General features: G+C 37.0%; 1 protein-coding gene across 2 annotated transcripts; it reads right to left on the bottom strand.

Moving 5' to 3' along the window:
* Window positions 1-367: 367 nt before the first annotated feature.
* On the bottom strand, window positions 368-14,729 carry adam8b (ADAM metallopeptidase domain 8b). 2 transcript variants are annotated; one of them, XM_066665600.1, is made up of 23 exons: window positions 14,595-14,729; window positions 13,277-13,380; window positions 13,010-13,116; window positions 12,811-12,889; window positions 11,738-11,814; window positions 11,356-11,530; window positions 10,374-10,439; window positions 10,178-10,249; window positions 9,909-10,078; window positions 9,735-9,816; window positions 9,023-9,159; window positions 8,642-8,822; window positions 8,341-8,430; window positions 5,779-5,974; window positions 4,630-4,732; window positions 4,136-4,307; window positions 3,962-4,042; window positions 3,147-3,231; window positions 2,929-3,043; window positions 2,640-2,814; window positions 1,901-2,002; window positions 1,560-1,631; window positions 368-843 (listed from the first exon to the last, which is right to left on the bottom strand). In XM_066665600.1, exons 1-23 carry the CDS (start codon window positions 14,644-14,646, stop codon window positions 787-789), a joined length of 2,550 nt encoding a protein of 849 aa, XP_066521697.1. In that variant the 5' UTR covers window positions 14,647-14,729; the 3' UTR covers window positions 368-786. The 2 variants fall into 2 exon arrangements, with proteins under 2 accessions (XP_066521697.1, XP_066521698.1); XM_066665601.1 differs by lacking the exon at window positions 14,595-14,729 and adding an exon at window positions 13,515-13,647.
* Between the last annotated feature and the right edge of the window lie 354 nt (window positions 14,730-15,083).

The following is a 15,083-nucleotide window of genomic DNA, read 5'->3' as shown; positions in this document are numbered from 1 at the left end:
TGTAACAGCCTGAGGGCGCTGTGGTCCAAAGCAGCAATCAGAACAAATTTAGTAAGAATGTACCAAAAAAGACGCTTATTTCTGTACAGTGGTTGCAGGAACATGTAGCTGGTGAAGTCAACTTGAAATTTTAGCTTCTTTTTAAAAATGTCCCTGGTCTAATTTAAACATTTAAATTTGTGTGGAAATTTTGTGAGTTTATAAAACAACTTCTCAGTTTCAAAAGCAAAATTGTGCACTACAGGGCAGGAAAAATAACATTAACCAATAACATCATGTTGTTGATTTATATATATATATATATATATATATATATATATATATATATATATATATATATATATATATATATATATATATCATGTCATTTGATTGGGTATATATTATAATTGCATTATTATTACCCAGTTAACACTGCCATAACGTTCTGTTTGTTCATCTATATGAACGCCAGAAACTGAAATACTGATACAGGACTGTGTTGACTGCACCTTAATGAACATAATACAAATTTTCGTTCACTGTGATAACATGAAAAGAAAAAAGGGAGGTGACAGTAAAAATTGTCTGCGGCTTTTTGTATTTATAATATATAAGAATTCAAGTGTAACTGAGTCTAACAAAACCATATTTCAAGAATATTTCAGCATAATTCAGCCCTCTGAATTGGAGGACAAGCTCATAGACCCTTCTTCTGTGTCATCAAAGATACATTCCCGTGCTGTCATTACTCATGCTGAGCCTCAGAAGTCTACTTGCTGATTTACACGATGATTCCTCCTCGAGTCATCTTCTTGGCATGGTGGGAGGCCTCAGTGCAATTTTCACTTCATCTCCCACAGTCTGCAAAGCACAGATACATTTTTCACTTCAACTATTGCATTTAAGCCCTGGCTTTCTTCTGAATGTGGATTTTATTTACACAGGAGTAAATAAAGTTGAAGTACATGAGAATTATTCTGAAGAAATGTAGTATTTAAGATCCATGATATCACTGAAGTCTGTTTTATTTGAGAGTTTTCTGAGCTAAGTCTTCAAAAACTCACCCTTGTTACACTTAACATGTACAAGGGCATTTGTCTGTGGAAGTCTAGATGTTATGCCATTCGCACTGTATATTTCAAGCCACATTACCTACTGTAGATTTGTGCTAGGGTTTAATACAGTACAGAAATAAAATGATAAATTCAAGTTGGTTGCTGTACTCTCCAGTTGAGAAACACAGATCATGAATAGTAATTAAAATGAAGAGCATACGGGAACCCTGGATTATATACTTCCTCCCAAGGTTACGTAGTGTGGACTAGCAATGACAGAGGCTCTATTTGAATTTTGAAATGAGCTGTAATTTTAAGGTAAAATACTACCCAGTGTTACTTTAAAACACAAACTAAATCTTGCAGTTCAAGAATATTCAAATGGAAGTTAACAACATGGAAAATAACAACAGCATGCAGTAGAGAACTTCATAATTTGCCTTCTTCTAAAATGTAAATTAATTCTGTATTCTCAGTATTTCATCACCAGACTGGAATGTACTGTAAATTAGAAGGTCTGACCTGTTGCTTCCTCCATGATTCTGCAACAGCTGGCTTCACTGGAGGAATGGGTGGATGAAGTGGTCGGTTCACCTGCAGTTTTGCAGAACAATAATAAGTATTTATAGTGACTATACAGTCAAAAGCTTTTCCCTCAAAAATATTAATAACAATATCTTTTTTATTATTTAATAATTCCCGTACTGTGCCGCAATTAAACAAGACAAATAATATTCAGAAAAGCCCAATTATGACAAAACAAAATATTTTCTTACTCCTAACTTCGATCCTTCAATCTTAGTTTAAATCTGAAAAGCACACAGTATATATAAATGTGGATGTTAAATACTGATATGTAGCACCTGTTTTACTTCAGTGGGATGACAAGGCTTGGCTGGGGGTACAGGCTTCATCAGTGTGGGAGAAGAAATAGACTGTGGCTGTGGTTCGACTTTTTTAGGAGGCTGCAAAAAGGAATATGATCACAGTCTAACACCAGTTAAGTAAAACACAAATGTCTCTTGTTTTGTGTGACACATGTCTTTTTCATACATGCAGGGAACCTAGAAATGTTTTGGAAATTTACTCGGAGGAGCTGTTTGTGTGCCCTAGTAAAAGCGCTGGGTAATGTCTGAGTCAGTACATGTATAAACACAGCCGCTTATGTCCTGGGGAATTCACTGATTGCCTTGGCGCTGCCCCATGCCTAAAGCATGCAGCACATTTCTTTATCTGACACAGTCTGAATCTGTGAGCTACACATGTGAAAGGACAACTCCGGGAGAACTCTGGACCTGATACTCCAGAGTTCATAAGTGAAAGGGTCTAGAGACACAACGTTGGTTTGAATGTCCACCAATTATTCTAACCTGTGTTATTCAGAAAACATATAGTTTTATTGTACACTCAACCAAAAAATTTGATATTTAAATATTATTGCAATTATTGATTAATAAAACATAATGAAATACTAACAGTATTCTAATAAGTGAACATCCATTACTAAACATTGTAATGCACAAAAACTCTTTATTTACTGAATTTATGAATCATATAAAAAATAAATCATAAAACATAACATGCTTTAATTTAGCTTTTCACCTGTGGGGGTGGGCGTGTGGGGACGACTCGAACTGTTAAGGGGCTGCAGGAACGGGTTGCAGTCGACTCAACGAAAGTAGGCTCGCTGATCTGAGGACGATCCTTCGAACAGCTTCCATTTGCTCGAGGCTTCTCAAACAGAGGATTTAACTGCCCACCACCAGATTGGGTCTTACTAGAAACCAGAAATCAAACAAACAAGCATCTGTTTAATGCCACTCTGACCTTGACGGCCAACAATATAACCCTCGTGATAGACACTGAAACCAAAATGATCAGCTGAACTCACATTTTAGGAGTGGAGATATTGTTCTTGGTCTTTTTACAGTAAATCCAACTTGCAAATGCTGCAAAAAACAGCAGGACTATAACCACTACTGAAGCAGCAATGATTGTCCCATTTCCTGTGAAAAAAAAGCATTTTAGCTAAAAAAAAAAATCCACTGGACTGTGTTTAAAGAACATGCCAAAGTACACGAACTCTAGATGAACAGTGAGTCAGATTACCAGAAGGCAGATCAGCATATTTGATATCACAGTGTGGTGGAGCCCATCCAGGGTCACAGTGGCACTGCTTTTTGTGATTGCAAATCTGCGAGCACATACAGAAAATGGGTTAGGCTTGTAATATTGCAGCACTTATTCTGTTTTTTATCACTAGGGATGGCAACATGTCGAGCAAGGAAGAAAGTCAAACACTCACTGTCAATTTTATCAGCTCCACTTACTATACAGATGTACGTTGTAGTTTACAATTACAGCCTGTAAGTGTTTCCCTGCATAATTTGTTTGCCCCCTTTTACCCTGTCCTTCAGTGGTCAGGACCCCCACAGGGAAACCAGAGAGCAGATATGATTGTGCTGGTGGATAATTCTCAGCACAGCAGGGACACTGATGTGGCGGTGTTAGTGTGTGTTGCTCTTGTATGATTGGAAAAGTCCATCAACCATAAATGTCAAGCCAACAGCATCCGCTTGCCGCTCATAAAAGACTAGAAAATGTCTAACACAAGCTGTGCAGCAACACAATTGTGGAGACCCTGACCACTGAAGAACAGGGTGAGGGTGAAAGGGAGCTTACAACATAACAACAGATGGGCGAATGAGAACAGTCTGTAATTACAGAACTTCACCGATGCGACTATTGTACTTTTGCTCAAGTTTTTAGGAAGGTATTCTTACTTTTGGTGTCATTATTTCATCCATGTACCTAAAATATTTTCCAGTATCCATAAGTGCCATTGGTATATTGTCAAATACTATTGGTAATACTATGGTTCCATGCCTAGTTACCAAAGTGCTTTATTATATTAAGAGTCTCACCCCGCGTCCGTTGCATTTTGTTGAGCAGTCTTCAATAACACCATAAACTTTGACATCTTGGCACTTGTAATCAAAGCACACCTGTGGTATCCAGATAAAGAGGTAACCATATTTATATTGTAGAGCCATAAATAGCTGTATTACACACTAAACACAATATTCTGGATTTCTTACTTTGTTCAGTCCACATTTCGCTCCAGTGGGCACCATGCTCAGGTTATCTTCCTCAGATCGCTCCACTACAATGTTGCAGCTTTCACCGTTTTTTAGGTAGATGGTGGTTTTCAGGCCATTGATTGGGCGTATGTTTCCTCCAGTGCAGTATATACTTCCACAGTGCCTATCCCTGAAAAATATTATTCACATCACTCAGAATAGATTCAACAGATTTGTTGTTTATTATTCAATGTGATGCACTGTTCTACAAGTGGATTTTAAACTGCATTTACTTAAATTGATCTCATGAGGCAAACTAAACTTAATAACTTGACATTTAAACATACTGCAATTTACGATGCAGTATAATTTTATGTAAGTATGATGTTAAAATATGATAAAAACATCATACAAAGAAGTACAACTTCCAACTGGAGTACATGGAATATTCTGCTGAAATGTTCACAATCACCATTCAAAAATGTATTTAAAATTTATCTTATTATACTTACTCGGTTTTACAAGGCATGTAGCCATTTTTGGTTCTTCCACAATGGGAATCATTTCTCCCTAAGGTATTTTGGTAAAAGCAGGTATCTGAAGCTACCTTGGCATCTGTGAAAACAAAAATAACAGGTTCCCATTTTAATAAAAAGCGTAGAAGTTCCCAAACACTCACACACTGTTGAATCAATAAAGCAATACTGGTCTGTTTGAAAATGCACTATCGCTAAGCAAGAGAAGGTGATTTAAAAGTCTAAAATCAAAATGAACCGTTTTAAAATTTTACTTCATGTTTGGTCATATTTGCATGAGTTATATGTCATTAGTACGTCGCGAATTAGTGTGTGTTGCATTGTAAAATTGGATCAGACACAGCAGTCCTGCTAAAATGTTTTGTTTCTGCAGTTTGTGTCTGTCATCCTCAAGTCCTCCACAGGAGGCTGTTGGTTGGATATATCTGGTTGGTGGACTATTCTCAGTCCAGCAGTGACACAACTCTAGTAGCGATGCTGTGTCTGATCCACATGTACAAGCTAAACACACACTAATAAACCACCACCAGTGTTACCACAGCCCTGAGAATGATCTACCTGTAGGGGTCCTGACCATTAAAGAGCAAGGTGAATGCAGAACAACTGATAGACAACAGTGTGTAATCATAGAACTACGATGTGTTCCAGTGGTCAGTGGAGCTAAGAGAATTGACAGTGAGTGTAGACGTAATGGCTATTCTGTGCATGTCCCATTCAATTATTTCTTGCTGATATAGCCTCAGAATTGCATCACACTACAGAATAATAATCCTTTCTGAATAGTGATTTACACTGGCATATATATTTATGGTTTTATTTATCATAAAGTTTGCTCAGAAATGCAAAAAAGTTAATGATAGGACCTACTTGATAACATTTCTATTCTGGATGCCTTGAGCATCACCAGCACAAAAACAAGGCACAAAACAGGGTGTATAAAAAAGAGAAGCACTCAGCACTCAAAAACAGCTTGCAAAACACTTCTCCTGCATTGAACACCATAGGAAAAAGAACACTGCTCTGCAAAAACATGACGGAGATAAAGCTGAGTATAATTCATATCTACTCTCCACAGCAAGTTACTGCAGATAGGGTGAGCGAATAATGTTCTGTTCTGCAAGTTACCTTCACCCCACAGCCTCTGGCAGTGCTGGAGTTGAGTTGGGCATTGGCCGTTATAGCAGTAGCTGTCACCAGACCTGCAGGGAATTCCGTTCATTTCAAAACTCTCTTCTGGACACTTCTCTGTCAGCCCTGTACAGTACTCAGGGAGATCACATTCACTAGCAGACACCCTGCACACACTTCCAGCTGGTTTTATCTGGAAAGAATAAAAAATAAAAAGGGTTTTGAGAGTAAAGTCAGTAACATATATATACATATAGTACATATAGCATAGCACTACAATGCAATTAACAGATTTCTGAAGGAACAATTCCACAGATTTTATAACATTTCTGTGTAATTACATGGTTACAATGCAAATATATCATTTTCAGTTCTAAAGAAACCGACTCAGAAATGGGTAGTTTTGCTCCTGGGCTCCCACTACAATTGCAGGTTTTAATATCCTTTTAAAGCACTGTCCTGAATTCAAGGGTGGTTTCCAACCCTGCTACAGAAGTTACACAGTGCTGTTTCCACCATGCTGAGCTCAGAGTAACAACAACAGAGGCTATATTCTCCCTATTACAGGTTAGTGAAACATCCAAATGCATTTGAAGCTGTAACTTAAAAGTAAAAATACTACCTAGTGTTACTTTAAATGTGTACATTTCAATGTAATAATATTTGTTAAAAAATAATCATGTTGCGAAGAGTGTATTGGTATTTAAAAGTCTATCCTTTACCATACTTTGTGCAAACAATTTGTCAGTGAACTAAACTAGTAATATGGCATTCTACCATCATAAAATAAGTGGTGGTGGGACTTATGCTTGGTAACTGACTGCGGTTGATTTTTAAGTCACTAATTATACATTATGTGTTTATTTGTTATTTGTTTATTATGTGTGAGTTGTGTACTACAAAGGTATATTTCATTCAGACATCAAGTCTTTTACAGGCAAATTTTATTCTGAAAGAGATTATAAAATTACATTAATAGGTGTATTTTAAATCAAGTCTTTCCTATTATATATTATCACTAATATATTAATTTATTCATACATTTTGAATTCAAATAATCTCCTCATAGATTTCAGTATGACTCACCGTTTCCTGTTTTGAAACTAAACGACAAATAATATAATTCTAGTGAATTAATGGTCAGGTAGATGTGGTTGTTATCACCATCCGCATTTAGTACCAGCCCTATTGTTGCTTCCCTGACAGCAAGATGACACAATTTCCTTGTTACCGTTTGAAAATGCAACACCAGTTACATTGTAGAAATCAACAATGGCAAAACTCGACCATGTTGTAAATAACAGACTCTTCACAAACAGTTCCAGATTAAATGGTTGGCTTTGTTCAGTGTCCCAGAACACATCCAGCGACCCCTCCCTCCCTCCCACAGAGGACGTGTCCTTCAAATAGAAATATATCATTTCCTTCCACAGGACTGACTCAATACCCACTGTGAGAGACTGTGGCTTACTATTGGCACTTAAAGCACTGAAGAAACTGTATTTTCATTCCATTTTTATTTAAACACTCTTGCCACACATATATTTCACTGCAGAATCCGTGAAGGCTATTCCTGACTAGGCAAGTGCATGAGTGTACATACACACTTAACTGTTTTGGTAATGCTAACAACACTAGAGTTTAGTTATCAGACTGGAATCAGCATATTTTTACTCGCAAATCAGCACAATTAATATTAATATATTCTCTGTATTTTACGCAGTAATTCATGTGAAGCAGCTATAAGTGCCCATGCTGCTACTACTCTATGCTTTGTATGAAATACCTAGATTCCTCATCTTTTGATGAAGCACATGTATTGAATGTAATTTAGAGAAGATATCGATATATGATTTTACTTGAATCTCCAAAATAGCACATTACGGATACCCTGAAGGTGAATAAAAAGTTTTATGTATGTTCCTGAGACTAAGTTCCACATTATTTTTTTTCCTGCCCTTTTTATACACCCCAAAAACAGTTGAAAAATTATTTCTAGCATCACTTTTAGTACAATTTTAGCCAACAAAAGCATTATAATTTGTTTTCCATCCACAATATGTTTCCTTCTAGTGAACATACATTAACTTTTTTATTCAACTGGACCTTCAGGGCTTTCATAGTACATTTATATGAGAAGGAAAAACATTCTTCCAACTTTCAGTGGCAGTCTATGTAAAAAGATTTTATTCCTAGTCATCTTGGAATTTTTCTATTGGCCAAATTCATCATGAAATTTTCACAAAATGTGCAGGACGGATACCGTGTTCATATGATTTGACAAAAAAACGGAGATACATATTTTCCTTTGGATATTGACAATATGATAGTAGAAAACAGTGAATTTTATCTGATCTATCTTGAAAGACATAGCTGAGTGTTTCTTCATATGTCTAGTGTTTGTGCAGTTGGAGCAGGATGAACTGCTTTTCAGTGAAGGTCTTCCACTTATTCTATAGCTTAGAAAATAAGCCAATATTTAGCGATCTTCAAGGTTTAAATATTGATTCCAGGATCAAAAAAGAAAACGTGGTACTCTGCCCCCTGTGAAACATGTACCTGGCACTTCTCACAGCACTCTCCCTCGGCACACTGAGAACCTTCCGTAAAGGTGCAGGTTTTGGCATCACAGCAGGGGTTCTCACACTCCTGGAAAAGGAACAGGACACGTTACACAAGGCGAGTCATCATAAGTAAAACAGATGAGTTCTTCAAACAAATGCATTACTCACACTAACAACACACTGTTTTAATAGACTGCACTGCATCCACTGAGTGGGCAGCAGAAACATGCTGATTAATATGGAAACAGGTGTGTTAAGAGGAAGTTTGGTGGAAATGATGACTTGTCTGTGCCCACCTCAACACTTCCACAGTCACACTCCTCTCCAGGGTCCAGGAAAGCATTGCCACAGACGGGACCCCCGTACAGCTTGTCTGAGTGGGGGCGATTAAGCAGGCAGCTCGGGTTAGCGTTCTGCAGAAACACGCTCAGCTCATCCAGACTGCAGTCACTGAAGAGCTGCGGAAACTTTGAAGTGCTGGGTTTAGACGGAAAAAGACAAACGTCAGTATTGACTCACACTGGATTGGACAGCCGTTCTCAAACTGGGAACCTTAGTTTTTTTGGGGTCTTAACAGGGTACAAAAATTCAACAATTCTATTCAATCTATGTTAAATTAGAATTAAGATATTAAAGGGTAAGGTATTGTTTCTCTCTTCTGTAAAAGATAATCTCACCCCACGCGTTCAGTCATGATGCAGTTGGTGTCAAACTGTCCGCAGATGCAGTGTGATGCATCGTGGGACATGCCCATGTTGTGGCCCATCTCATGTGCAATAGTTGCAGCCAAACCTAGAGGGTTGCTGTTATGATCCTAAGGAGTAAAAGAACCAGCATAAGATTTTTATGCCTTACATTAAATTTCACATCTTTCACCTTGAATAAAAGTTAACCTAACTTGATTCAAATGCATACATCGTTATAACCATGTGTGATTAAAACATATTATAACAACATGGATCTTGAGTCTTCTCTTAGTGTAATTCATGTCTACAGCACTGTACTGAAATTAGTGAAGAGGGGAAGGGAGGGGTGTGGTTTTCTACCCTCCTCCAAAAGTTACATAGCGTGGTTTCTGCAGTGCTGAGCCCAGAGTAGCAGAGGCTCTACTCTCCCTACTACAGCTCAGTATCTCAAGGATTTTGAAGGTGTAATTTTAAGTTGAAAATATTAGATAGTGTTCCTTTAATGCTTTGTCTTTATTTTATTCACACAACACACTTTAGTCTTATGTTTTATATTAAAATTCAGCTAATAAACATGATTGTGCATTATAATGTGCAGAAAGTTTTCTGTATAGTACGTGTTCTGTTTTTTTAACTTAGAAAGTCTACAAAGTGTTATATTTGACCATACTTTGCACTTGTTCAACTGGTGTGAGGTAAATACCTGATTAACGCCCCCAGAGCCAACAGCACACATTGCAAATTTGTTCGCTAGCCCCACAGTTTCGCCCAAAAAATCAATACCACTAAATAGAAAAAAAAAAACAAAGAGAAAACTATAGAGCTGTATTCTTACACAGTCATTACTATGATATGAACCAGTATGTGTAATACTCACGTTACAAACTGTGCATTGTCGTGCTTGACTCGTTTTAGCAGGTTGTTACGACGCCACTGAATGAATCTAGTGAGAGTGTCGTCAGAACTCACACTGACCTGAATCTGGTTCTCAACGCTCCACACCTCCAAACCCACCAGCATCACACGGATATTATGTGGACGATACAGCTGAAGAAAAATCATTCATCAATATTCATACACCAGTTTTTGTACTATTATCTGTAGCTGTTTATTACACTCCATTCACAGGCAGAAGGGTAATGATACCTTATCAACATGATTTATAACCTGCAGCATCTTTTTTCTGACAGCTTCAATATTTGAGCCAAAATATTGGAACTGCAAACGAGAAACACAAAGAATATTTTAATTCACGTCTTGTTGATTTGACATAACAATAGAGAAAATTAAAGCCTTTTTTGGATTTCAAAATAATCACATTCAAATATTCAAATGTCCTTACCTCAGCATTGTCCACCACAAGAAAAAGTTCCACGTATCTCGGCGTGTTAAACGCAGACTTGCTCTTCTAAAAAAGATGAGGAAATTTTTTCGTTTTTCATTCATTCTTCACCTGCTTGCTCCAAATTATTCAAACAGCTGATGCAAGTGACCTTTCATGCTTCACTTATAAATGCCTTAAAATATGACTACATTTATAAAGGGTTTTAACTGGCTTAAAAACCTGTTTATTAAACGGCTTTTAATTATTTTGTCAACACCTTAAAAGTCATTGATAACCATTTGTAACACAGAGAAATACAGGGCAACAGTGACCTCTTTTTGCCTAATACTGAATGTATCAGGTAACTAAAGAATAAGCTAAAAACTTAAAAAGTATGTAAATTTAGTCATTTCACAAGTTAAGGAAACCCCCACATTATCATTAATGTATAAAAAAAGACACTGTCGGTGGTTAAATAATTAAAAACTCTACTTAAACATGTTCTGAAGCTGAGAGGCTGAATGTTGACTGATGGAGAAGACAAAGTAAGGTCAGTATTATGCAAAATCTGAGGTTTAACAATGTAGAATGATGTGGGGTCACCATTTGGCAAAAAACGTCACTGTTGCCCTTTCTATTTAGGTGCTATAAATAGTTATTAATGACTTTAAATGCATTAACAACTTAAACAACTTAAAATTATTTATGAACCTTTATAAGTATAGTCTTATACTGGTACCAAATATATATATATATATATCCCAAAAAAAATCAACTACAAGATACAAGAAAAGGATCGCAGTCTACAGTATGACCTTAAAGATAAATACAAAATAAATTAAAAATAATCTGAAATCAGTAACTCATTCTAAAAGTACATTTTAAGTGAGTCGTGTGCTAAAAAGCTTGTCCAACCTAACGTTAGTCAAACGTAGTTCCAATCTGTGGGCAGAGCACAGACAGGTCAATTCCGCTAATGGAGGAATGTGGAAATTTTTACCAAGCTACTGTGTTTGAAAAGGCCTGCCACTCTTGGTTCATTGTCATAAATGGTGAAAGATGACTCTCTTGAATTCATCTTCAGGTCTTCTTGCTTATAGAAGGCATGGTCTCCTTCGGTGCTGTCACTCAAGGGCTCAATCAGGTACAACTGCTGCTCAGCTCGAACAAATCCTCTGTAGAATCCAAGAGCACACAGAGAGACAGCTAATGTTGCTGTCATGTCCAGCAACAAGTTCTTACTTACGACTTCAGGGGTCGTTAGTACAATGTGATCTGTATGGTGGCTCAGGTACTACTTTGGTTTAAAACAGATTTACAATACAACTATCAGCAATCTATAAGAATAAGAAGCAAAATATTTTATGGCAAGAGAAAAATACCTCATTCCAGCACAGACTCCAACACTGATGGATGAGTCCTCCACACCAACGATGTGGCCATGATAATAGCAGTGGTCCTACATAACAGAACTCATTGTTATCAAAACCGCTATCTTGTAAACATACCACACAGAAAAACAGAAATATGATGACCTTAATGGTAAAACTAAGCGTTTAATCCCTTAATCTCTTAAGTGCTTAAAAGCCAAACCCTAAGGTCTATCTCTTGTGTCTACATTCTCAGTTGCTCTCTCTCTCCAAACTTAGTTCCATAGTAGTTATTTATCCCAAATATTTTGACACCAACCAGCAGTTGTAGCCAATACAATACACACTGTAAATATGTATGGGTATTTATCTGTCATGGATATGAACTACACATTTTTAATACTGAATATTTTTATATTGTGCTTCACATTCACAACTTCAAAGTGAACCAAATGTTGTACCTCTATATAATCAATGAACAATTTAGAATAATTGTATATTTTTATCTGTCACCATACTGGCTTATTTTATTATAAACTTAACTGAAATCTCTGATTATATACAACATTATGAATGGTGGTGTATGTTCCAAAGTACGACGGAGTTTTAGGGCCATGGCATTAAAAAATAATAATAAGATTCTGAGAATAATGTCAGAATTCTGAGAATAATCTCAGAATAATTTGCTGCACCTATACGAACCCATGGCATGTAGTTTCACAGGATACAATTAATGATCATGAAAATGACGGATCCAGAGCGAGTGGAACTCCGGGGTGCCCACGAGGCTCCATCTCATTACAGCTCAGACTTATGCATTGCAGTCAGGGGTTGTACTGACGGTGGTTAGTCGTCTATAGTAGTAGAGTCGACTGTATTCTCGGAATCATACAGACCTTTTTTACTCAATTATTCCGAGATTTTTCTCAGAATTCTGACTTTATTCTCTGGATCATATATATATATTTTTTTTTTTCAATGCCGGGGCCCTAAAACTCAGTCGACCAAAGTGATTAACAGAGTAATAATATTAAAGTATTCAGATCACTTGAAAGCATGCCAGTAATATGAACATATAATCTCACCTGAAGATTCAGAGATGTGCTTACAATTGATCCATCCTCTTCATAATATATTTCAGTGTAATTATGTCCAACCAGGTGTCTAAAAAGTAAGAAACACATCTAAAACACAGTATAATAATCTATAATGTAGTAGAATACAGTAGAACACCAGCCTAGCCATATAGAGTCACACAGTGTTAGACAATTTAAAGAGTTGTACCTGTTCTTATTTAAATGAATTGTGCGATTTGTTCCATTAAAAACCAGCTCATACTGAAGTTCCTCGGGATACTTTTCTTGGCTGTCTGATCTCACAGCAAATGGCTCCTAATGGATTAAATTCACTGTTATTTGGCAGATCTGATTAATTTGGTTGAGGAAAACACACAATTGATTGAATATATATTAGTTAAATGAATAGTAACATTAAAAGGAGCTGCTATAAAACCCTATAATTACTCTATTTAAGGGAGGATAAGTGATCCACCTGGTTAGAGATGCTCCTTCGGCTCCTGGAGCTCAGTTTCTGAAGTCTCACTACATTATATCGCTCCACGTGGCTTAATGTGTGGACACTCTCAGTGAAGCATCCTGCAATTACAAAAATCTGAGATGAAGCTTTTCGAAAAATATATACACTTCCTGGAACCTACTGAAACTTGTCATTTTATATACATCATGGATAAACATATAAGCCAAATGAATGATACTGAAGACAGGCCTACGTTCATTCATTATCTGTAATGAGGTGGGACTGGAGCCTACCCGGAATCACTGGATGCAAGGCGGGAACACACCCTGGAGGGGGCACCAGTCCCTCACAGAGTGACACACACACACACACACACATTCTCCCACACCTACGGACACTTTTGAGCCGCCAATCCACCTACCAATGTGGTTTTTTTGGACTATGGGAGGAAACCCGAGCACCCAGAGGAAACTGCGCCACCATGCCACCCCTAAATCTGTTTTATATATTCTATAATTCTGCACATCATTAAAACATCCAGAGCTCTTTAAGCAACCTTTTAAAATAGGTTTGTACAACACAAAACAGTGGGTAGTGTCGCAGTCACACAGCTCCAGGGACCTGGAGGTTGTGGGTTCCAGTCCTGCTCACGGTGAAGAGTTTGTGAAGAGTTTGGTGTGTTCTCCCTGTGTCCTTGTGGGTTTCCTCCGGGTGCTCCAGTTTCCTCCCACGGTCCAAAAACTTACGTTGGTAGGTGGATTGGTGACTCAAAAGTGTCCCTAGGTGTGAGTGTGTGTCATCCTGTGAAAACACACTATATTATACTATATTAGGATTGAACAATTTGGGGGAAATATTTAATTGCTTTTTTTTACCAATATCCTGACTGTGATTTACACTGCAAATAGTTTCTATAAATTAATCTGAAAATCTGACTTTCATTTAAATGCTGAGTATATTAGCATTGACTAAATATCCTTGTTTTTACTCCTCCTTTAAAAGTAAATAATAAGTGGGAGCACATTAAACATGTTTAAGAACGACTTAAAATATATATATTTTAAGGGTGTCAGCAGAAGAGCTCTGTAAAACATTTACCCGTCTTTATTTGCATAAAAAACGGAATGGCCTTTTTCCTCAGTTCTGTTTTTTTCTGTTCTGAAAGTTTTACTCTGTCTCAAAACTCCTACATAGCGTGTTTTTTTTATATATAAAAACAAGAACATCGCCCAACAAAGTTCAGTTTATGTGCTGAGAGATGGGGATATACTAGCTAAGAAGTTCCTGGTTTTGTTTGTGGTAGCTACTTTTGAGAATATAAATACGTACTTACCCCAGTCGTATAGACAGTGGAGTATAAGAGCCGCTATAGTAATGTACCGCATGTCTCTCTTTATTCCTCAGCGCTGACAGTTTACATGTTTTAACACTGCCCTGAGAGAAGAAAAGAAAGTGCGGAAGCCCCGCCCATGAACACAGTATGGGCGGGGTCCAATTACATATATGCTGATATCCCGTAAAAGACGTCACTTCTGTGACTCAAGATAAGATTTTAAAGGAGCCGTGTTTCCTAAAGTCTATTCCTAAAACAGGGATTCGATCAGACATTAAGTAGAAATTTGTAAAACAGCATGGTCCAGACTAAGAATTCTGCATTAGAAAAAACAAAACAAAACATTGAAACAATATTGAATTTGTTTTCACATACACTACATATCAGTGATCCAACGGTCATTTAATTAAAATAAAACGTTTATTACTTGAAATAATATCTTTTTACACCATCTTCAATTTGAAGGTAAGAAGGTGTTTTTTTTTTTTT

Source organism: Hoplias malabaricus, chromosome 3 (genome assembly GCF_029633855.1).
Source record: "Hoplias malabaricus isolate fHopMal1 chromosome 3, fHopMal1.hap1, whole genome shotgun sequence".
NCBI classification, from domain to species: Eukaryota; Metazoa; Chordata; class Actinopteri; order Characiformes; family Erythrinidae; genus Hoplias; species Hoplias malabaricus.
The sequence above is the reverse complement of the archived record's forward strand: the minus strand, read 5'-3'. Positions and strand labels throughout refer to the sequence as shown.